Consider the following 24,654-nt stretch of genomic DNA (forward strand, 5'->3'; position numbering starts at 1 on the left):
TATAATATATATCTATATATATATATATATATATATATATTCCAGATACAGTAGCCTCAGCACAGAGAGCGCCTATTGGAGAGAAACGAAGGGAAAGAGAGAGAGCGGCGGCAGAGAGCCGAGGGGCAAGCGGAGTACCGTGGGCCAGTTGGTGCTCTCTAACAAGAAGTGCAGAGGCGAGTCACAGCAGACGCGCGCGCACCTTCCCTGCAATAGTCAACACGTCCACAGAGAGCTTTACTAGCGCCTTCTGCGTTGCTACGTGGCCCTCTCCTCCTTCGAAGCACGGCGCCAAAACCCGCTCACGCGCTTTTTTCTCGTGCACTGCTCGCATCACCTCGGCTCGACAGCGAATTCGACTTCGGAGAGGCCCCACAACGACTCAACTCCTCCCCCCTCCGTCCTTCCTTCCTCATTCTCTATCCTCAGCCCACTGTTTTGCTTGGCGCCACGGTGTGTGTCAAGTCTGCCAAGATGTGCTCCTGCCCCGTCTCCTTCAGCCAGTCGCGGAACATGGATGTGACGCGCTGGTGCAGCTCATCCACAAGGTCGTTGCGCCCGGCCCCCCTCAGCTGCCCGGTGGCATCAGCGATAGCCTCGTTCACATCACGTAGCCGCTGCAGACGGCGGTTCACTGCATCACGGTACGGCATCGGCAGTGGGCATGGGTTTGTGCGGGTAACATTGCTGAGGTTGGCAGAGTGCGTCAGGGGAAAGGGCATGCTCTGGAACTCCGAGGGTGGCAGAATCGATTCGTGATCAGGCAGTCCCACGTTCCATACGTTCAGCAGCGGGCTAATGCCGGAGCTGCTGATGTGCTGCTCAATGGCGGGGTAGAATGAGTTGTACGGAGCAAAGCGCACCCCGCTCCTGGGAGGAAAAGATGCTGCACCGTTCGTCTTGCTGCTGCTCGCCCCTGACATCCCCACGCCGCCGTTCAAGCTCTCGTTCGACAGGAGCACTGGCGGTGTGTTCACACATACGTACAGAGTGACGTTCGTGCAGTTGCTCACCACAATCGCTCCACAAAGGGCGGAGATGCAGCAGTGATGGCAGTTCTGCACACTCAGTACACCGCTCACCGGACCCAGTAAGACGGTACAGTTCGTGAGGGAGCTAAGTTGGGTGTGGGGGAGCACCGAGGGAGCGTAGATGTGCGTCTGCGAGCAGTTCGAGATGGTCAAGTTAGATGACAGCAGACGGAACGCTATATCGGGCAGAAGGGCGTACGGCGTGATGTGGACTGTACTGTCTAGGTTCTGGACAGTGACGTTGTTGAAGCCGAAAGCGTTTGCTGCTGTCGTGGCGACGCTGCCGACCTTTGCTATTTCGCTGTTGGCCCGGATGCGCACTCGCAGGTACTGGGAGAGAACCGCGACGTCAATCGTCTTTTCGTTAAATTGCCAAAGAAAGCCGATACTGAGTCCGAACGGCTGCTCAACACCGTTGACAACCTCACGAAGCAAATAGCCAAGCTCTGCTGCGTCAGCCAGGGTCAGACGAGACGAACACGTAGCGGCGACGGCGCTGATGAAATCGTGCAGATGCTGCCGAACGTACTCGGCCACCGCCTCCGAGGTGAGCTTGTTGGGCGCGCCAGCCCGCCTGCGCTCCACGAACAGCTGACAAAGTAGAAAGACAAGAAGCCCTGGCAGACTCACCTGTCGCGCGGTGGAGGCGGCTGGCCAGCGGTTTTGATCAACAGTGCCGCCCATCTTCTGCAGCAGAGCACGATTGCTCTCCTGACGCAGCTGCGCCACGCTGGACCGCTCCCCACCCGAATAGGCCGGCGTGTTTTGGATGCAGCCCCCGCTTAAGGCGAAAAAAACGTCGAAAATGGCGTACGCAGTTGACTCGCGTAGCCCGAGCACCATCATAGCTGTCTCCTTCCACTTGGCGAGCGAAATGGACGTCTTGTTGCCGGTGCTTTGCAGCACCTTGAGCACAGCTGTCGTCGTCAGCCCGCTCGGCGCATTCAGCAGCGCACCGCAGTTCTCAAAGAGAACGGGGTTCACGCAGAACACCGCCGGTGCCGCCGCAGTCGAGCTTCCGGCGTCGCCGCCGCCCCCGCCTGCGCTGCTGAGGTGGCTGGAGGCGCTTCCGCTGCGGCCAAACGAGCCGCTCGGTCTCCGGGACATCCCCGTGTATAAAGGTTCGGTGAAAGGAATACTTCAAACAAACAGTAGCAGCTGCCCACACACGCCAAGCACCTCCGAGGTGATGTTCTACAGATGCCGGTTCTTCTTCTCTTCGTGGAAGGAAAGAGCAGTGGTTCAGCGCGATAAGCGAGGGGCCACGGACGAGAGAGGAGGATAGCGTCAGTGTGGATGAGCGTGGCATTGATGCATGCACAAGAGTGATAGTCAATTGATCAAGAGTGGGAGCCAATCAGGAGCAAGTGAAAGCGGTGATGAACGACACTAAACGCGCTGGAATACTCAATCAGCGCGCACACCACCATTACCAGCCCTTACCACGGCTAACCAAGAGGGTCTCCCCTCTTCCTCCGCTCTCCACCTCCCTACACTCAGGCATACCTTTTGCATCACACACCTCGAGCACACCGGCACTAGAGCGCTGAGGCATCTCCGTGAGCGCGACGCTAAAAGTGTCGCTCCACACACTCCCTGACGAGGGCTGATGACGCATGTCGATTCTGAGAGCGCATGTGTCGTCAGCACAGAGAAGTCCAACCGTAGCGGACCCGCAGGATGGCACGCACCTCCGTCTCCGTTGTGGTAATACCCCTCCGTTCACACAGAAGACGACCCACAAAAGAAAACAACATGCCATCATGAAGAAAGAACGATTTTTTTTTCCAAACATTTCCACAGCGTGTCCGTTCATTCACCACCAACAAGTCAGCGGGGATGCGCAGCCAATCGCAGCTCGCCCATATCCCTCTGCTGCACCACACGGCTCTGTCAAGGAACCGGGCCGACCAGCTGTGTTGGGTGTCGTTCCGCCGCACTACCATTCCACGGCAGGCAGCACAGGCCAGGCCCAGGATTGCGCTCAGCATCACAGCTAGCACAGAGAGCACAGCGGGTGCGTGCGTATGTGTGTGTTATGCCGCCGACGCGAGGCGTGGTGAGCTGGTACAAATGCTACCCTGACCACACGTCTCGTCCGCATCGCGCCAGGCCAGACGTGTCCATCGACACCAAGTGCCCACGTGGCCGCATACCCGAGGGCAGGCTGTAGACTGCGTGTCTGTCTTCCCCACAGAGTGGGCACTGGGCCGGATACCACACGCATTGGGGTGGCCAGCCGTCATGAGAACAGAGCCGAAGAAGCAAAAGATAAACTAAGCGCCAGGCACAAATCGAAAAGAAAACGAAAAGGTGACAGAGGCGCCGAGCAAGACGGTCAAAGCAGGAGACGCCACGAGGCACAACCCTATGCAAGTTCTGCTATACCGCCTTCCTCCCCCCTCCTCCTCCTCCTCCTCCTCCCGCTGGAGAACTCGCGGCTGTCGTTCTTTCTCACACATGAAACGCAACAGACAACTGCCACCACTGCACAGGAGGGTGGAGAGCATGCAAACAAGCGCGGGTTTCGGCAGCCACGCACAAACGCCGCCGAGTTGGATGCAGCCCAGCTTGTATGAGAACGTAGAGGAGAAGCACACAACGCGAGCAAGACAAGAAAAAGCTGAAAACAAAACCTGCGAAGACAACGTGGAAAAGGGGGGGTCGCTGAGAATGAGTCACATGTGAGAGAGAGAAAGTAATGACTGTTGGTAGCAGAAGGATGAGAGAATAAAATGAAAAAGTGTCGCCTACTCCCGTATTGGTTTCCTGACTGCGTGTACGCCGTGCGTGGCGGCACGCTTGAATGCGAGTGCCTCTGTGCTTGTGGGTGTGTGTGGCGAATGATCAGAACATTACGGACTCACGCCACCTTAGCCCCAAAGGAATAGGGCAGAGAGTAGGAGAGCAGCATTCGTTTTATTTACAAAAAAAAAGAGACACAGTCGAAGCTGCGAGGAGACGTCTGGCGCCTCGCCGTGTCTTGGCCACGTCAGAGACGGCAGCTCCAGTCACAAAAAGGGGCGGCGGCGACAGCGGCGCCACTTCTCGCCCCTCCCCCTTCTCCCAGAGGCATACGCACCAACAGAGTCGCACAACACGGCTCCAGCGCAGAGACGGTCAGCACACATCACATCCCTACCAAGGAACGCCTCGACACGCACACTAAGCGAGCGCAAAGCGCTTCACAGAGGACGAAAGAAGGAGTTCAGGGAGAGACGGCGAAAACATCTCGAGCAGAGGGGGGAGGAAGCGAAGTCTTGTGCGAGTGCACTGGGTGCGCTGCAGGGGTCAGGGTAGTGACAACACATACGTGGGACTGTCCCTGCTGAGCGTCTCTCCGCAGCACTCACCTTTTCCAATCCCAGCACACCATGTCCGATCTTCTTACTTTGCATGCGCTTCTCGAATGCGAGCTGCATGCCCTGAGTTTCCGTGTCAGACAGCACCTCCACCCCGTAGTCGACGACACACCACCAATCGAGCAGGCGCACCTGGTAAAGCTACAGCTTCTCCGCATCGCATACTGCCTCGTCTGCCGTAGCACCGGTCTTGTAGAGGCAGTACTGGCAACACCAGTCCATCAACTCAAGCCAGGGGTGTGCGTTCGCGCAACGGCTCGTGTCCTTGTAGCAGAGGTAGTGCGGCGTTTTGGTGGATGAAGGACGGCAAAAGTAGCTGTCCACATGCATGCCTTCCTCGAGATACTCAACGTACTGGAACTTCGCCTCGATATTAAAGCCTCTGCTCTTGATAGGCTGGTTTGTAGCCACCTCTAGCTCCTCCTCGCAGCCGCCGCGATCACATAGCCGCGTCCACGGATACTGCCGGTACATCTGCAGCCCAGCATCTTGCAACTTGCCCGGGGTCTTCGGGCCTGGGTTCTTCCGATACCGTTCCTTTATGGCGGGGTGAGCAACAAGGTAGCCAAGCCATATGAACGGCCCCGAATTCGATAGGACGAGTCACCTGAGAAACTGGGACCGCAGCAAGCCGTCCACCCAGTGCTCTGTGTTGCTGAAGCGGCTGATGTACATGTGCATCAGCAGACCGTACACATCGAGGACATCGTAGATGACACATCCCATCTCGCCGAGCGGAGATGGGATGGCGTAGCGGCGCACGCTCAAGATGGGATAACGGGTGATGAGAGCGCAGCCGTAGGTGTTGTCAATGGTAGTGTGGTCGCAGTTCGTATAGCGGAATCCTAGGTGGTAGAAAATATAGTCGGCCATGCCGCGGTTGCCGTTCGTGAGACGCCTGCTGTCATTCTCCAGTAACGCCAATCACACCGACCTCCGTCTTCCCCAGCTCCTCCAGAATGCGGGAGAAGGAGTCGACGTTGTAGGCGTCTATTCCCGAAATGGTCCGTCCAGATCGCCCCGGAAAAGAAAGGCATTGCCTTAGCAGCCTCCCAGATGTCAATGCGGTCCACGCGCCTGAGATGCGTTAGGTCAAACTTGGGGTCAACCGGAACGCTGTCCTTCAACGAAGTGGTGCTCTTGTCTATACTCTCCATCGCCTCCTCATAGCGCTGCTTGCAGGAGGTCATCTCGAACTCCCCTTGTACGCGGTTCCGTGATGCTGCGGCGCGCCTTGCGCAGCTCACTGAGCACCTTGTGCAGGCGCCGTAACTCCTTTTCGGTCACTAAAGAGGGCCGCCCTTCCTCTTTGTTGGGATTGGGACGCTGGCGACACCAACGGTAGCCCCGTCTGCGAAGCACCCACGCAACAGGGAAGAGGATGAGGGTGATACCCATCAGCTAGAGGGAGCGCTGCTTCCCCGATGTCCCACACGCTACAGGGCGCGGTACACTGTGCCAACATGCGTCAAGATGAGAGGCCGTGACTTTTTCACGCGCCAGCCACCCCATCACCACAAACGGCTACGAGGTGCAGCGCTTGGAGAGGGTGCGGAAGAAGGTCTTGGCACATGAGCCATGTCTGCCCAATTGGACATGAAGAAGATGCACTTGCGGCTAATAACAGATGCCGTCCCCATCGCCTCCGCGATCTGTACGAAGCGGGGCGGTCGCGTTGGTGCACCCGCGCCACGTCAGTCACAAAGGGGGGGAGAACACGCCAATGCAAAAAAGGCGAAGTCGAGGCCGCCCATGAAGGCCAGAGGCTCACTACCCCACAATGTACCGTGCGCACACACACACACCTTACTTCACATTCACTCGCGCCATCAGCGTATCCATTGCCACTGGGTAGCAGACCTGCGGCACCACGCGCGTGAAGTCTGTCTGCTGAGGAACAAACAGCGTCAGCGTAGTGCTGAGGTTCAACAACGCCTCGAAGCGAGGCCCAGGTGCCGCCAAAGACAACGCAAAATGCGCGTCGCACCTCGTCGGGGCGGCGCTTGGGGCGAAGCAGTACTAGCGTGAGAGCAAGAGCACCCGTGGAGCAGTACACTCCAACCCTGAAGACGCCTGCGATGACAATGACTACTGGAAGCGGCTCCACCGCAAACAGCCGTGGAATGTAGTTGGCGCCGTAAAGCAATGTAATACCGATGCTTGCCATGCACCTACACAAGCCGCCAAGCAGCACCGGCGACGGTGGCGTGTAAAGCGGGGCGATAGCCGATACAGTGCTTTCGTTCACCACGTCGATCTGGCCCAGACTGAGGTGGACATCGCGGATGTGGATACCGTCGGCGGCCTGCTTGCCATCACTGTCGGTGGGGAAGGTGCCGCGGCTGCCGCTCGCGGTGCTCACCGGCAAATCCCCGATTTTCTCACCATTGCTGCCACAAAGCGACCCACGCATCAGTAGTGTCGTGGCGCTCAGCTGTGCGACAGACGGCGTGTTGCACTACCAATTCACCTCCTCCTTCAGCGGGTTGGCCATCATGGCACGACGGTAGACGTCAGTGGTGAAGCCCAGTCCCACCAAGATGCTGCAGACATTGCCGTAGGAAGGGTCTGTGAAGAAGGGTGGTACACTCGCATGGTACACCCGGAGAAGCATGCGGAGAGTCAACCCAGGCGGTACCGTCATCATCATCCGGCCACTGTCTTCATTTAGCTCCGCCCCTAGGCGGTTGAGCGTCACTGTCGAGGGGTACAGAAGGAGCGTGCAGACTGCCAGCAAGAGGAGTTGCGGACCCATCGCAACCACCCGAATCTTCTTGCCAGGATTCCGGCGGAGGAGCCGGTGGAAGTGTGAAAGCGACGCCAGCGTGAAGAACAAGATATGCATGGGCAACGTACGATAACTGAGGCCAACCGGCATGTGCAACGGCTTCAGCCAGGTCCGCGCATAGGGGGCATGGCCCTATTACTCATCAACAGGAGGAGGTGATGCGCAAGAGACACGGAGCACCTAGCACCAGCACCGAGCACACCTCCTGCGGCAGTGACATGGAGATGAGTGGCGTGAAGTACATGGGCTGGACAAGGTGCACCTCTCCCCCATTTCGAATGGGGCGCGTGAGCTCAGTAAAGGTCGCACATCCATAAAGATGGGGACGACACGGGCACACTGCAAAAACTGAAGTGAAGAACGATGTCGTGGTCAAGGAAGAGCTCGCACGCGGTGGTGCGGGGCGAGGGGGGGTGAGGAGCGACATCGCCTCCCCGGCAGCAGCAGCAGCGTCGCAGTCACAGCCTGGCATCGTGTAGTCACCCTTGTTGGACACCTGGACCTTGACGAAGGCATCGCTGCAGCTACAAGCGCGTCCAGCCCTGTTGCCATCTTTCGCCACGTTGGCCTGCAGCGGCGACGTCACGCTGCCATCGTGGTGGACGTGATGAGTTCAACGATTCCGGTGGAAACTTGGCGACCCACTCGGCCACCATCCCGTTCTGCACCACGCCAAACCAAGCCGAGCCGTCGAAGAGGAGGTTGCACGTGGCAAAGACTCACTCCAACATGCCCGAAAAGTTGAATGAGCCGCTAACCCGGATGTGGGAGTGGCAGGGGTGTAGCAGCAGACGACACTAACGGCAGCAATGGAATCGCCCTCCCACATTACAAACAAGCTTGCGCGCGGTAACGAGGCGGTGACGTCTTGCTGGGGAGGGTAGAGGACCGTGTTGAGCCGATTGCGCTGCGCGAGCGTTGTCACCATCGCCTGCAGCATAAAGCAGAGGAAGACGTAGGGCCAGAAGCTGCACTTGTGGTAAGAAAGGGACTCGCTTGAGGAGACTAGAGTCCACACGACGACTCCGATGAGTCGCCACAAATCAGCCCAAAAGCTCCAGGAGGGCCAAGAAGGCGTTGCAGCTGAAGAAATTCGTCCACGAGCGGCGGAAGTCGTAGAGGACCGCCACACCACACGAAACTTTCTGCCAAGCGACGTTGAAGAAAGAGATGGCGGCGCTGAGGCGGAACGGGACGCACAAGATGAGCGCAGTCCTCCGCGTCTGCCTCTCCGACATCATGACATGGATAGTGACGCAGGTGCTAAGCCAAAACCTGTAGTGGCCCTCCCTGCACACTGTCGTCAGAATCTTCTTCGAGTGGAAGAGGACGCCGATGTAGCGGGAGACGAGTAGCGCTCGCCCCATAATCAGGACACATGAGCGTCCGCGTACGCTTACGAGATGTAAACCACGTGCCGCATCGTTTATTCGCATGTTCTCTCTAGGCGTGTGTGCATGGGTAAAGGTGTGAACGCAGAGATGAGATATTGTTGACTGTGAGAGAGCCAGGCACCAAATGAGATGCAGGGGGGGAACAGCTGAGAGAGAGAGAGAGAGGCTGATACGGAGAGGCAAAACTGGTGCCTTCCTGTGTACAGCGTAGAGAGTGAAGTGACAGGAGAGATGTAAAGAGTAACGACAAGAATCAAACGGGGAAAAGAGGTGGAGAAAAAGTGTGGGATGGGTTTGGGGAGAAAGAACAAGAGAGAAGACACATGCACACACACACACACACATACGAGCCAGTGAAGAGAAACACGAATTCGTGTCGAAGCTTTCTCAGCAGAAATGGGCGAAAGAGATAGGGGAGAGAGGTGAAAGAGGGGTGTGAGAGGGCAGGCACGTCTGCACAGACGTAACCCCCACCCCTCTCTTCTCCCCAACAGGAGCGAAGCGAGAGAAATGGTGCTGAGGGTCTCTCGGCTAGCCATCGCGGTGGAACACATGTGCACACACCCACGTGACTCTCCGAGGAGCACCTCCCGACATTCGACGATTTAGCTTTGCCACCTAGCCTGGTAGTCTGACTCACAAAATGGTAGTTAGAGGCCCCGTACTCAATGCGAAGCGGATGCAGCTGGGCTGAGCAAAGTCCAAAAAAAAGAAAGAAAGTAACGTAGGCATAAAAGCGAGCCTTGTGGCTATCAAAAAGGGGGCGGCAGTCGAGAGTGAGAGTGTGTGTGGGGGGGGTGTCTGGGTGGATGGGGGTTAAAGATAAGCACAAGGAGTGGAAGATTCCTATTGGTGAATTCTTTGACGGCCGCCGCGGCTTTTCGCTTTTCGACCTCAACAGTTTCACTTCGTCACTACGGTCAAGTTCACCGCTCAGGCAGGAAAACGAGCTGATAAAAAGAGAGACATGAGGAGAAATTAAATCGACTGGCACGTGTGCAGAGTATTGAGCGACGCTGAAAGAGGAAACAAAACACAAAAAAAACAGAGAGAGTCAGAGTGAAACGAGGTGAAGAAAAACACGTAGGGGAAGTCACCGTCTGTATACGTGCATCCATGACATCGTGCTTGGGTCTGTGCTTTTCATAAGAGGAGCGTTACTGTAGGAAAGCAAACAAGGGAGAAGAGGAGGGGGTAATAAGCTGAGTAACGCGCCCGCGTCAAGCATGGATGAGGTCGTGTTATCGGCACTAAGATGAAGCGCTAGAGAATAGCAGAGAAGGGAGAGAAAGAAAGGGCACAATAATCACAGCAGAAAGAAACCCACAGGAACCCAGCGAGGAGGGGTTAGGGAGAAGAGGGAGGGAGATGGCGAGAACAATAACATGGTGGCCAAGGTTTTGCCTTCTCTGTGAGCTGTCCCTCACGCGTGCGTCAGCCTGTGTATTGAGAACGCTTTGGCCTTTGCTTTTATTTTTGCTTTTTTTTTTGCGTTCTCAGTTCTCATGGTAGCCTCTCCGCATGTGTGTATGGCAGTGGCGGCACGCGTGCCTCTCTTTTCTGCGGAAACCTTCTCGCGCTCGCCTTTTATTCGGCCATCAGTGAATGCCTCCGCTCCTTCGCCAGCGTGAGAGGTAAGAGGTGAGAGAAGAGAGAAGGGAGGAAGTCGCAATACGAGCACCAGCGAGCCAGCATACTCGCGCCCAATACACATGACTGCTGGGCGGTGTGGGGGCAATCCGGCCACCTACACCGAGGCCACACCGGCAGCGGCAGAGCGCGGCTTTCATACAGGAGCATCGGCACACGTATGTGCGGTGCTTGGGCACCGACGAAAGTGCGGGGCTGCCGGCCCTGTCCACCCCACCCACCTGCCTCACCGGGTAGGGACATGAAGGGGCCCGATGGACGGCACCTACTGCGGAGGCACGGATAGCGAAAATGACGAGAAAAGGAGCGACACGGTCACCGTGGCCCTTTCTCAACGACGATGAAAGGTAGAAGTATCTCACTGGCAGGTAGAGCAGCGAGCGCGCTTCCACTGGGCAAGCAAAACACGATCGTGCGGACGATCGCGTCGCACCGCCATGCCCTACGAGGAGCGCACAAGGATAAACAAAGAGAGCAAAGGACCGAAAATGAATTCCCTTTCAGCAGCGGCTAGGATGCTCATCTGCTGGTCCAGGAAGGTGAGGAGAAAGAGGTGAGGAGGGGAAGGAGCGTGAGGGTTAGTCAGCAGCATTCCCTCTCCAAGCGACACCCGTGCCATAGTATAGAACAAATAGGTTGGGGATGGCTTGAGAATACGCAAGGTCAGCACCTAATGAAACAAAATGAGGAGAGAGAGGAAGAGGAGAGGAGAGGAGAGGATAGGATAGGAAGGGGGGATTAGAAGAACCAGAAACCAGCCCACACCGAGCGAGTGAACACAACATGCGGTAGAGAGAGAGGGGGGGTAGACGAAAACAAAGGGGGGCAGGTGTGTATGAATTTATAGACAGAGAGGAGGGAAGAGGAGGAGGAGGAGGAGAGGGGGATGGAAGGGTGCACACATCGAGAGGATGGGGAAGAGGAGGGAGACGAGGGAGGGAGGGAGGGAGGGAGGGAGAGAGGGGGGGTACACGTGACAAAAAGAGGAGGGGGGCCCAGAGAAAGACAGGCTGGTTGTATCGATAAGGAGAAGGTCCACAATGAGTGACAGTGGCGATGGTGGTGGGAGAGGGAGAGGGGGGGGTAGGTGGAAGAGACTGGGAAAAGGGGCACAGAGAGAGGGAGAGAGAGCGCGGCAGTAGCACATGGGGAGACCCCCAATAGAACTCCAATCATGCAGGTAGGCTCCTTTTCTTCCTCTCCTCGATGCATCAGTGACTGCGTTGTGGGTCTAGGGATGAAGGGTTAGATGGCGCAGAGGAGGAAAGGGGCAACAAAAAGGAAGACTGAGAGGGGGACGGGGGGGTTGTCGGCGCGTCGCAACACCGTCAGTAGAGACAACTGCCTTTACACCAGCAAGGGTGGAAATAAAACGAAAAGACAAGATCGACAGGAGGGGGTGGGGAGGGGAGGGAGGAGTAGCGGTTGTAGGAAGAACGGTAGGCAAGAAAGTAAGTCGTGTGGGGTATAGAGAGGGCACACAACAGGAGTCGAACTTCTCTTCTATTGAGTAAATCGGAGCGCGCGCATGTGCGCAAGCCTCACGGGGAAGGGGGTGAGTGGACCCCATCCTCAAGCATTACAAGAGGCATTGGGGGAGGAACTGAAGAGGAGGATAGCAGGGGGGAGGGGAGGGGAGGAACCACGAAGAAACAAAAGGGCAAAACGCAAAGGCAAACAAAACAAAAAAAGTGTGTGTGTGTGGGCGTCACAGCAAAGGAGGAAGAGGCAACACACACACACACATGCGAGAGGTGAGGCACACGGAAAAAAATATATATAAAGAAAAAAATAGACATGAAAAGCACCACAACAACAACAACAACGAGAAAAGGGCGAAAAAAAGGAGAAAAAAGGGGGGCGAGGGAGAAGAGAGAGGAGAAACTCGCGAAGAAGAGGCCCATGAGGAGCGAAGAGGAGAGCCGGGAAACAAACAAACCAACCAACCAACCAACCAATAAAAGAGCACAGAATGAAGAACTGGTCAAAGAATCAAAGTACACAGACACGCAGCGGCAATAAAGGAAAAGGCAAAAATGGTTCCGTACAGAGGGAGAGAGGGACGGGACCTTGGAGGAGGGGAGGGGAAAGAGGGGGGAGGGGGGGCCTCAAACGTTACCGGCAAAGAGGAGCCGAGGACATGAAAAAGGGAAAGGAGAAAACAGAGAAAGCCGACTCGCGCATGTACCTACATACGGGCGCGCTCACGAAAAAGTGAGTTAGGAAAGAGAAAGAGAGGAAGGGATATTGAGGGAGGAATCGGGTGTGTTTGGTAAGAAGGAGGCACACTTCGACGCCTCCAAGCGCAGAGAGAGATCTACCCAGCTAGAGCGCACACACACACACTCTGCTGCACGGAAGCTTTTTCTTTTTTGTAGGGGTCCCCCCACCACACCTTTCCATTGTTCCCCGGCTCCTTGAACACCTCTGGGGGTGATCGGCAATGTCGCCCGTCCCTTACCACATCTGCCGCAGTTGCGGCGACCTACACAGCAGCTGCAAATCCAGTGGTGGGGTTGGGAACGACTGGTCGTTCAGACAGTCGATGCGCGCCGATAGCGGTCCAGCATCTGTGCCGTTACCCGACAGGAAACCCTGGCCGATGGCGTCGCTGAAGAAGGCAGGCGCGCCAGTACCCCGTGACGACATCCTCATTGGGATCTCGGCAATCCCATCAATCTGGTCAACAACGCCAGACACAATACCCGTGTTCTTGATAAGTTCCACCCCCGCTGCAGCCACATCCACCGCACCCTCACCCGCAATACCGTCTCCGCTGTTTCGGCCCTTGGGAAGCTGGTGAGTAGAGCAGTCGCCATTCAACATCAGCATCTGTGGCATCACGCCACCAGTGCCGTCCGCGGACACGCAACTCGGCTTGCTGCTTAACTCCAGAGCGCATGAGTCACGCAGCGAGCATAAAAGCACATGCAGGAACTGGTACTGCGGTTCCTCCTCAAACTCCATGCAACGCGCGTAGTTGAGCACGTCTCGGAAAGCCTCCGGGCAGCCGGCGCAGATCAAGTCAAGCGGCATATCCGCCTTCATTTGCGCAATGCGCTTCTCCTTCGCATCCGGGTCGTGGATGCGCAGACCCGACCACGGTAGGCGACCGCGAAAGAGATAAATCATGACATACACGAGCTGCTCGATGTCATCGCGGCGAGACAGGGTGTAGCCCATGTGCGTCCGCAGCGATGCATAGCGTGGGGTACCAATGAAGCTGTGGTTCTTGATGAGAGGACGATGTTTGCCATTGCGGTCGCGGAAGCAGACGCTCAGGCCGAAGTCGACCAAGTATAGCTGCTCCTGGTCCTCGCGGCCGAATAGAATATTCTCCGGCTTCAAGTCCGCATGCACATACCCGGCGCGGTGCACGTGTTCGAGGCTGCTAAGAACCTGATCCACGATCATCACTGTCGCAAACAACGATAGGCGCTCTTGCTGCCGGTGAACATTGGCGACGGAGTGGCCGTGAAGGGACATGATGAGTACGCGGTTCATGCCGTCCTGGCCGTAGTACTTCAACTTTGCAATTCCAACTCTCTCCTGCCTCGCCTCACCTGCCGCCGTCGAGGCCTCGTTTTCAGCGCGATGGCCGTTTCCCTTCTGGCCCTGCTCCGGCTGCAGCCGCATCAGCTGGCTCGGCTTCGGGGTCGCGGCGTGAGCCTGAATCGACTTGTGTATCTCCTGCAACACCTTTGCCTCATGAAAGAGAAACGACTGCTCGGGAAGAGCGTTTGAGTCGGTCACTCGCTCCACCTTGATGGCGACTGGTGCCGGCTGGTCACGCTCCTCGGCGCGGTAAACATCGCCAAAGCCGCCGCTGCCAAGTCGATCGAAAAGGGTAAAGCGGCCACCGAATATGCTATGTTGTTGTTGCTGCGGCTGCGGCGCTTGTAGCTGCTGCTCAGTGGCAAGAAGGCCGCCATTTGTCACAGCAGAAGGTGTGGTGCCGAGCTGCGGATGCTGCTGCGTGGGTTGGTTGTTGTAAGGATGGCGGTGGCACTGCTGTAGCGGGATAGCGGCGCCGACTACGACATTCATGCTTGGGCACGGCGGTGGTGGCAGTGGCACTTGAGCTGCTACATCGTCCCGCGCGTGCGCGGCCTGAGCGTTGCGCCCTGTCAGCGTCATGTAGTGTTGTGTAGTCGCAGTGTATAAAATGCGCGGGGGGATGTCTTCGAGAAAAGAAAGCGGGAAAGGGCGATGAATTAGGGCAAGCGCTAGTAGACTACTCTAGACCGCGCTGAAGAGAGAAAGAGGAGGGGGGAGTAGAATGGGGGGAAGCGACCAGAAGAAGAGGTAGCAAGAAGAGAGAAGGGAGACGAGCACAATTATGCATTCGCATGTACACACGAGAGATAGAAAGGAGGAGGAAGAGGAGATGCTCGGAGAGACGAGAGGGGTGGGGAGAGGCGAAAGAAATCCGCAACGATCACGCGCGAAGGCAAGAGAGATGCAAGCACGTCTCGTGAGTGCAGGAAGAAGAGCGACGGGGGGACAAAAGTGGAAAAGAACGGGAGTAAACGGAACACACGAAAACCTCCAAAACGTCGGAGCGGCACAACAGGGGGGGCAGTGGCACGGAGAGGAGTCGCGACAGGATGCGGAGGAGAAAGCAGAAAAGAGAAAAAAAAATTAAAGAGACCAGAGCTGCGTCGAGGCACCGAGAAGAACGAGCACGAGGAGGAAATAAAAATAAATATTCACAACGACGAACAGTAGTGCGCCACCAGACAGTGGTGTTCGATAAGGCAAAGATGTAGACTGAGTGTGCGTGTGTGCGTGTGAGTGAAAATAAGACCGACCTCACGATCTCTGTTCAGCCTTTGAAGTCGGCTTGCGATTGTGTCGGTCTCTATTGCCGAATGCCTCCGTTCCTTCGCCAGCGTGAGAGGTAAGAGGTGAGAGAAGAGAGAAGGGAGGAAGTCGCAATACGAGCACCAGCGAGCCAGCATACTCGCGCCCAATACACATGACTGCTGGGCGGTGTGGGGGCAATCCGGCCACCTACACCGAGGCCACACCGGCAGCGGCAGAGCGCGGCTTTCATACAGGAGCATCGGCACACGTATGTGCGGTGCTTGGGCACCGACGAGAGTGCGGGGCTGCCGGCCCTGTCCACCCCACCCACCTGCCCCACCTCCCCGTTTCACCCGTTGTACCCCTTCGCACTGGGTATACGGCATAACAGCTCGGCCCACCTGCATAATTTTCACTGGGCTTTATGTAGCGGCCCCGTGGATGACGTACGGCAGGTGAGTCGTGCAGCCGCAGAGTGACACGCGGGCTGCGTTGACGATGTGTGTGTAGCCTCTACGGAAAGCAGCGAGAGCGGAAGGTCTATTTGGGTGAAGGTGAGCCGTAGAGGCAGCAGTCAAAAAAAAAAGAAACGCAGGCCCCACATGCGCAGCACCCCGCCCGGAGCTCTGCTGCAGTTATACTCTCAGAGGGCCGTGTCTCCAACGCGGGTCCCCGTAGTGGCGCCTTGCCTGATCGCACGATTCACGCACGCGATTCCCCCCCCCCCTCCCTCTGTCCCGCGTGTCACGTTGGTGTAGAAGTCGCACACCGCGCCGGTTGTCGCCATCGGTGTGATGTGTTGTGTTCGTTGTGACCCACTTTGACCATTCGCCCAGAGCACTTGCGGATAGTGTGACCAGCAGTGGGACACACAGCTAACCACGCCACTGCTTGGAGAACAGCCACCGTGCCGCACTGAGAAGCCACCAAAAATCAATGAGTCGAAATCATCCCGACTCGAGCCCTGAACCACAGTTATCACAAGAGGCGGTCGAGGTGGCCCACTATCTAGTTTTGAGCTGATTCCACGCGCAGCTTCCTGAAGATGTTCTCGCCAAGGCAGACGGAATTCGCCTTGCTGTCATAAGCGTCCACTGTAGGCGCGTATACTTGAGGGGGAGGACATTAGTTTGGTCTCGGCCGAGAGTGCCGTTAAACCAGACTTCCGCCTGAGTCGCCAATTCCGCTGCCTACTTCACTGCTGGACACGTGCCCGCAAATTACATGTCGCCCATCCTCACATTAGCTGGCACATTGGCAGCGAGTCGTGCCGCGTAGAGAAGGGGGTGGGCCAGCCATGGGTGCTGGAACCCGCTGCCGCACTTCAGGACCTAGGCGGCACCCCACTGGCATAACTCTCAGTTGATCAACCATCCCGCCAGCGACGTTGAGCACGGAGAAGGTCCTCAGCTCGTCAGGTAATGCGTGCCAGGAAAAACGGCATTGTTAGGCCCGTCATCTCACGAGCGTCGCACAGCGCGTTCTGCTACGGTGAGCATCCCAGCCGGAGGCCCACCTGGCACCCTTTCACGGCGAGCCACGTGTTCGCCGTTTGCGGCCACATGATGAACCGTCTCTTGATCTGGCCCTGTCCCTCTCCCGACACGGAGAGGGCGGAATCGACCACGCAACTGCGGGAATAGCAGCATTCTGCAATGCCTACCGCCTCCAGTTGCGACATCTTCCTCCGGCATGGCCGCGGGGCTCAGTGAGGCAAGCAGGTCCCCGCTGGCATCATCGTGGCTCTGGTAAGCATGGCGTCGAAGGACTGAAACAGGGCTGTTCTCCACAGAAGATGCCGTAACTGCTTCTGCCGAGGTCTGCAAAGCACCGATCCACTCGGCCTCTGATGCCACCTGGAGAATGGGTTGCCAAAGGGTTTGTTCGTCGTGCTGCAACACTTTGCCTGCAGTCAGCTGGTCAAATGCGGAGGGAGCCTTTCGGAAGTGCGCCCGTCCATCTTCGTCTGTGTGGGTCACTTCGCAATAGAGCCCCTCAAGGTGGGCAGAACACACATGATCTCCCAGGCATGCCACACCCCGTCGCACGCCAGCATCGGGTTCTTCTGGCAGCGGGTGCTAGCAGTCTCCATGAATCTGCTGAGAGCGATCTCGAGGCGGGTCGTGTGTCCGGCTCCTCCAGGCGATGGATGCACTCCTCGGACGCCCACACCCTCTCCCTCCGTACCATGATGATTGCATCAGCCGAAGTCAGAATCTCCACGTGCGTAGGGCGTCCGCCTGTTCCCCAATCTTTGGAGTGTATGGGGCACGATTGTTAGCCGGTAAAATCACCCTTGGGTTCCGCGAACGCGAGGGCGCGTGAGTCTTGGTCACCCAGGATAAGCCCATGCGCAGCTGGCTTGTCGGGAACCAGCCCCTCGAAACTCAGTGGAAATGGAAGGCCCTTCTGCACCGTGACGACTGCAGCCGCATGCGGAGTACTCCCGTTCGGCATAGTGCCGAGAGCAGGAGAGAGGGGGTTGGGGGGGGATGGGGTCAAATGAAGCCGGGTATTGCGCGTTTGGACGTGTAGCCACGTTCTTCCTTGGGGTGGTGGCCAGGAACTCGCGTGCGGGTCGCCTGCTGGCACAACGGAAGGAGAAGAGGTAAGGATGTAAAGAGGAGAGGGAAAGAGCTAGTCCTCATCAGTAAGCGTCTAAGATGTGCTGTCATCCTACTATGTCAATGTTTTGTGCCTATAGAGGTGATGTCTGTGTTCGAAGCTGGAGAAGGTGCGTGTGTGTGGGTGTGAGTGTGTGTGTGACTGCATGGCCGCATCGTTTGTGCGGCCTCACTTGCGTGCACCTGTTTTTTCCTCTTCTCCTTTTCGTCGCGTAGGCCCTTCTTTTCGTTTTCTTTTTACCATTTTCTCTCGGCTCGATTGATGCAGCGCAGAGGCCCACATACACACGTGCGCGCGTTACTGCCGCTGCTGCCGTTGCTGCGGCGGCGGCTGTTGTGGATACGGTTAGCAACGGCATCCACAACACGGAGAAGGAAGAAGAGGAAGAAGAAGCAAAAATCAGTAAAAATGCACTTTTGCGGCCAATAACGCCAAAGTCCCCCAGCGAACACACAAGAGAAAGCGAAGCCGCAACGCAGCAAGAGGGGGAGGAGTACGGATACACCCATGTACCGCGCCAAAGCGATCATGCCAGCCGCAGCACAGTCATGAAAATTTAGGCGGTAATAAAAGTGAGAGACACTTGACATGAGAACTGGTGTGTATGCACGTAAAGGCGTCGAAGCCCACTCGCTCGCTCGCACGTGCACAGACGCGCAAACCGCGTGTGCCGACCGCGCAATAACTCCACATACACACACACACACACACGGCTCGGTTCCCCTTCGTGTAGAACTGCACGAGGACCTCGAATGCGTGAAGTGGAACACCTGCGCTGCTTCTCTCTTTTTTTCTTCTTCTTCGACTGTTGCGGCTGCGGCGGCTGTTCAAGTGGGGGGCCCCCTCAAGTGCGGTGTTAAGTACACGTGGTGCCGGTGGTGGGAATCGGGAAAACAAATGAGAGGTAGAGAAAAAGAGAAAACGCAGAAGGCGAGCGAGCGTTGAGGAGGGATCGTGTGTCCATTAGCCACACCTCTTTTGCTTCCCGACCCTCTGTTGTGGTGAATGGGGTTCTTTTCTGTGCTCCGCTCGCATCACGAATGCTGCGGCTGCACCTACTCCCGTTGCTGGTTTCTACGGCTGGAGGTACAGGAGACGGGGAGAGCAGAGACGAGGGTTGCAGCAAGAGCTAATGATCTGAAGCACATCAACAGCCGCGGAGAGATTGCCCGCCGCGCTCACAAACGCAACGACAGTGGCTGCAGCTGGAGAGTTGTTGGGAAGGAAAACGATGTGGAAGCCGGTGTGCTGCTTGGTGGCGACTGGTGCAATGGCTGCCGCTCAGGCAACGAACATGCTGATGGGTGATTGGCATGGAAGCTATGACGATGATGCACCTCCTCCTCTTCCCCAGTCAACTTCAGCGAGTGGTCGCCCATCACAGCAGCAGCAGCACTGTGGTGGCCCCCGTCAGACCTTCGCCAGAAACTGCTGTCTCGCACGGTGTCGCTGGCCTTGTCTTCCTCTCGACTCACCCATAGCTCGTCCTCCTGTCGCTCATCACGTGATGGGCGGGCTTCGACGCATGGTGAAGTCGGACGCCGGTTTGACTGCTGCTGGGGCGTCCGCGGCGACCACAGTGATTTCACACCAAACTTCTTGCGTAGCAACTGCCGCACCATCACCGACGCCTCCTCGGCAAACAGGAGACTCTTCTGCAGACAGAAATTCTGTGCGAGTCGTGTCCAGCGCCCCACCAGCATTTCCATCCCCTCCAGGTGCGCGCGGAACGTCACGGAGAGTCGGTGAGTCAGTAGCATCTCTGCCATGTCGTTTGTAGTCATCTCCAGTGCTGCGATGCGAGTGTGCGCGCTGAGCATGGCTTCCTTAGCCTCCTGGCGCAGCTGCCGCTCGTGGAGAACGCGACGCTGAAGCGCGGCGATGTCATGGCTGCTGAGGTCGCTATGTGGACTATCAAAAACACCCGCCGCCACCGTTTCATCTTGCGCTTGTGATGTCGCGTCGGTCTGCTGCCGTAGTGGCACTACTGACCCGCGGTCTTCGCATGTCAGCAGGTGGAAGGCTGGGGACGGAGACATTGAGGGTGGGGTTCGGTAATTACCACCGCCACCGCAACCAACAGGCAGTGCCGGCGTCGTGGAGAGTCGGCCGGCGAAGTAGTCCCAAAGCTGTAGGTCCGAGTCGCTGTTGGGGTTCCCGATGTCCCTGCCAACGGCCCCATGGCGGCGACACCTACCAGGATTATAGCCTGCTCCGACCTCCTCGCTGCTGTGAGTCGCAGGCTCCCGCGACTCACCCTCTGCGGGTGGGGGTCGACGGTATGCCTCCCACATGGCTGTGCCAATCAAAGCCTGCAGCGAGCGACGGGCTTCTTGATCCAACAGAGGTTGAGACTGTACCGCAGAAACGGCACCTCGACGGTGTGTCCCATCCTGACTGGGAAGCCTCGTGTGTTGCACGTCACGAGTGCAATCTGCTCGAGAAGCACTGCCAACTGCAGAGTGATAGTTGCCGCTAGTGTCTTGCACCTGTCGCGGTGCAGGAGAGAAGGGAAACGGTGCTGTTGTTGTGATCGCTGCAGACGGCGGAGCGCCAACCACGGCAATGCCGCCGCTTGCTCTGATGTGGTTGCCAGAGACAACGTTATCACCATCGTCATGACCAGCAGTATTGGAGGCGCTCCCACCGTACGTGCCACGCTGAGGCGACGTTAGTTCGGGTGGCGAGCTTTCCCTGCTCTGTGACGGGCGCGGCGCTCGGCCGGAGGTATCAGGATAGCTCCTCATTTGTGCGACCTTCGAGGTGCCTGGCATCAGGGCGTGGCAGTGTTGAAAATACCGACGGGGGTCAGCCACAGAAGCCAAGCGGCCCGCAGCCTCCTCCACAACGCGGCCGTATGGAGACGCCGACGACCTCTGAGGCAACTGATGTGGCTGCACGGGAGAGCGAGGCGAGTATACCACCCCTCCATCATCGGCATTTGCCCTTCCACGGGGGTGTGTCCGGTTCGCAGACGGGACATCATACAGGTGCCTATCCCGCAGTGGCTGTGGCGAGAGGCCAGGCCTCGCTGGCGTGACCATCGCTGCCGTGGCCGAAGACCTCACGTTCATCAGCTGCCGCTCCACGTGGGCCAGCTCTTCGAGAAGCACGTGGCGCTCCCGCGGTGCCATTGCCTCGGACAACGGCAGCAACGACCTCTCCTGTGAGAGAGGCGTCTGACCTGCCGCGAGCCGCACAGCGCGCCTGTCGCGCTGAAGTAAGTCCTCCAGTGCCTCCAGCAGCTGACTCAACACCTTCTCTTGTAGAGATGGACAGAGGGACGTGAGAGAGACGCGAGAAACGCTGATGGAAGGGTCCATGTAACTCTGCTGCTCCTCTGCTGAACCGTAGGCGTGCTGCCGTTGCTGCTGCTGCTGCTGTCGTGCCACAGACGCCTGCATCGACTGCATACGCTCACAGGAACGGACCACCTTGCCGGCCATCAGCTCTAGTAGCAGCTTGTACTCGCGGACTACGTTGACGTAGGCGACAGTACGATAGCGAATCACCGGCGTGTGGTGGCAACGCTGAAGGACCTGCTGCGACGTGGCCTGCATGTCCCCACCGACGGCGGTGGCGCAGGTGCCGCATAGGGTGAGCAAGCTCACCGGCGGCCCATCTGTAACTTGCGAAAAGAATAGTGCAGGTGCCTCAGACCAGGTGGAACCGGGCCCACTCTCGCACCGAGTCTCGCACATCCAGCACATGGCAGCCGAGGAGGAAACAGGCGAGGCGACAGTTGCCCGGGGCGCAACGACAGTTGCAACTACGGCAGCCTTTTGTGATGCCGAGGGCGGTAAGAAGGCAGTTGCGGAAGTGCACCGCAAATCTGTGTAACCAACAACGTGGCGACTGCCAGCTGGGCCAGTGACAACAGCGGTACCGATGTTGTCGTCTCCGTAGCGCGGGGGTGTCCGCGGCTTCGGACTTGCGTGGTGCGTGCTCTCTGAGGCAACGTGAGTCGAGTGCAGCCATGCTGTACGTTGGCGCGACGAGGATGCTACATGGAGTCCATCACCGACGACTTTCGTGGGTGTGCGGATCGGGGAGCCGTATAGCGCCGCATGACTATTAGTGCACAATGAAGCAGTTGAGCCCGTGGCAAGAGTAGGGGTGTGTATCAGTGGTGCTATAGCTGAACTGAACGGTTGTGCCTGACGTTCGCGCTGCGACAGTGACGACGGAGGCATATCGGCAGGGAAAGCTTGGATCACCGGCGATGCGCGGGTACGCGTTGGTGGCGGTGATCGGCCCTGGTACCTGAATGCCGCGAGGTCTACCGCAGTTGCTGCAGGATGGTGAGCAAAGGACATGAATGACGCAAGGATCTGATTTGCTCCCCTCTCTCTCTTTTCTGCAGCAAGGTGATGCAGACGTGTTTGGTGATCTTCCCGCTACCCAACCAGTAAAACAATGTTAAGCAACAGCAACCGTGCGTGGGTAGTTGGACACCCCCCAAAAGGCATCCGCAGACGCGCTCGGACGGCCAGTCAAGTTCACTTCGCAACTCCCACAACAACTAAAACCATGCTTCGATGATGGAGTGGCGCACATGCGTCAGTGGGACGCATTCATCGAGACAGCGAAACGGAAAGATGAATAGAGAACCAGAAGCAACGAGAAGAAATGTATACACTGCATGGGAAGTAAAACCCTACTGAGAGACAGCAAAGCGCGAGAGAGCGAGACCACAGGGGTGGTTATTATATAGAAGGAAAGAAGGAGACGTGAGAGAGGCGGTGCGTGCGGGCGCCCTTCGGCGATAAAACGTCGTTGCGTGAGGGTGAGAAACCCAGGCATATGCACGCAGATCTAGAGAAACAGTGAGGAGCTCCACGATCGCTGAGAAAAGGCCGCCGTGCTGCACCCCTCGAACCACGTTACCCCCCCCCCTCTTCTGCGTTCGTGTTTCTGTCAAGCACCATAGGGGTAGGCACCGCAGTCGCCGCTTCACCATCACCCCAACAGTCAAGTTGCTTGGTCTCCTGTTCTCTCCTCCAATAACGCTCCCTCTCGCTACTGCGCGCATTAGCAAGGCAGGAACTAGTGCTCTCTTCTGTTTCCTCTCCAATAGTAGTGCGCAGTGGGGGGGTTGCGGGAGAGGGGGTGTCAAAGCCCCCTCAACTCCCTTCTCCGTGACTTCTCCCTCCCTCCGCGTGTGTGTGCAAGTGTGTGTTCTCCATCCTTTGAGTGTTTCTGGACGGTCTTGCATGGGGGGGGGGGTGTTTGTTTGTTTAGAAACGGTCACATCTAAGAAGCAAACGCAAAACTAAAAGGCAGGCAGACAGCCCCGGGGGGCACGAGTGCAGTTAACAAGAAACAAAGAGAGAGAGAGCCAAAGTCATCAGGAAGAGCTGCCTCCTGATGTCCTCCCACCGCCACCACGATCACAACCCTTTGCTCCTTCCCTCCCGGCCCCCTCATCCACCCTCCTACCACCACCGCCGGACCACCCCGCCGAGGGATGCATCATGCAACCGCAAAAGAAAATGAAAAGGAACAATAAAAAGGAGAGGCGACTCGAAGTGATCAGAAGACGAGCACCAGAGCGGAATGGCGTCGAGCGGCTCGGCAGCGGCGGAGAGAAACCCGCAGAAGGCGAGAAGGGAACGAGGAAGCCGATATCGGCGCACAAAACTCAGCAAATGAAAAATAGCTCACAAGGGGAAACGGAAGAGAAAATGGGGGCGCCGCGGCAGACACGGAAGCTAAATTTTGGTAGTACCACCTACAGCAGCCACCGCGGTTGCACTGGCACAAACGACGCCCCCATTTTCTCCTCTGTTTCAGTTGGCGAAAAAAAAAAGAAAAGAAAAAGAGCGCACCCCACAAAGCCACTGTTGTCAATTTCTTCGTTGCTTCTTCACCGCATCCACACTCTGCCGCGGAGCAGACAAACTCACTATCACCACGCACTCTACACACACGCATACATACACCAAACCTACCACAACGGGCCCCATCCGCATGGGGCGAAGCAGCCCTGGACACACACGCGTTGCAGTAATGTGCCGACTCGGCCATCCGTGCACTGCCCCTAAGCCAAACTCCACCCGCCCTCCGCTTTGCTGGTCGTCCCACGCCCCCCCCCCCTCCACACCAGTGGTGATGCGTCGCACTGGCCTCCCTGCGACCCAGATGCTTGACCCTGCCACCACCAGAGGGGTGGTCCGGCATTGGCAGGGGTGGAGGGGGTGGGTGGGGGCTGTCTGGCTTCTCCCCACACCGCAGCACGGTGGTACTGGACCCTGAGACGCCACGCACTGAGGTGTCCTCCACTCACCATCAGGGGTGGGGAGACACACACACACGGGGGCAAAGAAAAAAGGGTTAGAGAGAGGGGCATAGCGGTGCCCTGTGTGAGCGAGAGAGACAGAAGAGTTTTAGTTTCTCCCGCGGAGCTTAGAACCAGTCAGCACAGAGGGAGGAGAGGTGCATGCGGGATAATGATGAATGAGATGCAGCGGCTACGGATGCGTGCTTGTTGTTTGTTTTTTCCGTTATGACGGCGGTGGTGATTGTGATCTGGACACCATCGTCAAGCGCGGACCCACGCAGCCAACCGTTTCGGCAGGATACCCCAATCAGTCACACAGCAGACACGGACGCGAGAAGAGGAGTCGAAGAGCAGCGCGACACATCGCGTCGCGTAGATTATTTCAGTGGCAGTTTTTGCTTTCGCTTTGGCCTTCTCAGATTCCTCTCTCTCTCTCTCTCTTGCCCGCCTCCCTGCCGATCGCCCTTCTTTGTTGTGTGCAAACATACACGCACGCATGGTCCGTCTCTGCTCCCGTGAAGGCCTCGACACTTCACCACCACAGCCATCGCGTAGAGCGCCATTCGCCATCACTACACACAGTCATCGGTATTTTGATGTACAGCGACAACAAACAGCAAACACATATAAAAAAAAAAGAGAGAGCCTGTCGCCTTCAATGAGCCTCAACAGCGTCATCGTCGCCAAGAAGGCCAATGACCACACACCCACACACGCA

At 57.3% G+C, this 24,654-nt stretch overlaps 3 protein-coding genes and 1 pseudogene across 3 annotated transcripts, besides 2 other annotated features; all 4 read right to left on the minus strand.

The window, feature by feature from the left end:
* Nucleotides 1-425: 425 nt before the first annotated feature.
* Nucleotides 426-2,138, minus strand: LPMP_271740 (hypothetical protein; the record flags this gene model as incomplete). Its single annotated transcript, XM_010701958.1, has 1 exon — nucleotides 426-2,138. One exon carries the CDS (start codon nucleotides 2,136-2,138, stop codon nucleotides 426-428), a length of 1,713 nt encoding a protein of 570 aa, XP_010700260.1.
* A 737-nt stretch (nucleotides 2,139-2,875) lies between these two features.
* Nucleotides 2,876-3,243: a repeat region.
* A 1,226-nt stretch (nucleotides 3,244-4,469) lies between these two features.
* LPMP_271750 lies at nucleotides 4,470-9,172 on the minus strand (annotated as a pseudogene).
* A 3,510-nt stretch (nucleotides 9,173-12,682) lies between these two features.
* LPMP_271760 (casein kinase I-like protein) lies at nucleotides 12,683-14,362 on the minus strand (the record flags this gene model as incomplete). The annotated part of the gene is made up of 1 exon (XM_010701959.1): nucleotides 12,683-14,362. One exon carries the CDS (start codon nucleotides 14,360-14,362, stop codon nucleotides 12,683-12,685), a length of 1,680 nt encoding a protein of 559 aa, XP_010700261.1.
* Nucleotides 14,363-18,834: 4,472 nt separating this feature from the next.
* Nucleotides 18,835-21,357, minus strand: LPMP_271770 (hypothetical protein; the record flags this gene model as incomplete). The annotated part of the gene is made up of 1 exon (XM_010701960.1): nucleotides 18,835-21,357. The coding sequence occupies one exon, from the start codon at nucleotides 21,355-21,357 to the stop codon at nucleotides 18,835-18,837; it is 2,523 nt and encodes an 840-aa protein (XP_010700262.1).
* Nucleotides 21,358-23,591: 2,234 nt separating this feature from the next.
* Nucleotides 23,592-23,951: a repeat region.
* Between the last annotated feature and the right edge of the window lie 703 nt (nucleotides 23,952-24,654).

The sequence above is a fragment of the Leishmania panamensis genome, assembly GCF_000755165.1.
Source record: "Leishmania panamensis strain MHOM/PA/94/PSC-1 chromosome 27 sequence".
Classification (NCBI taxonomy): Eukaryota; Euglenozoa; class Kinetoplastea; order Trypanosomatida; family Trypanosomatidae; genus Leishmania; species Leishmania panamensis.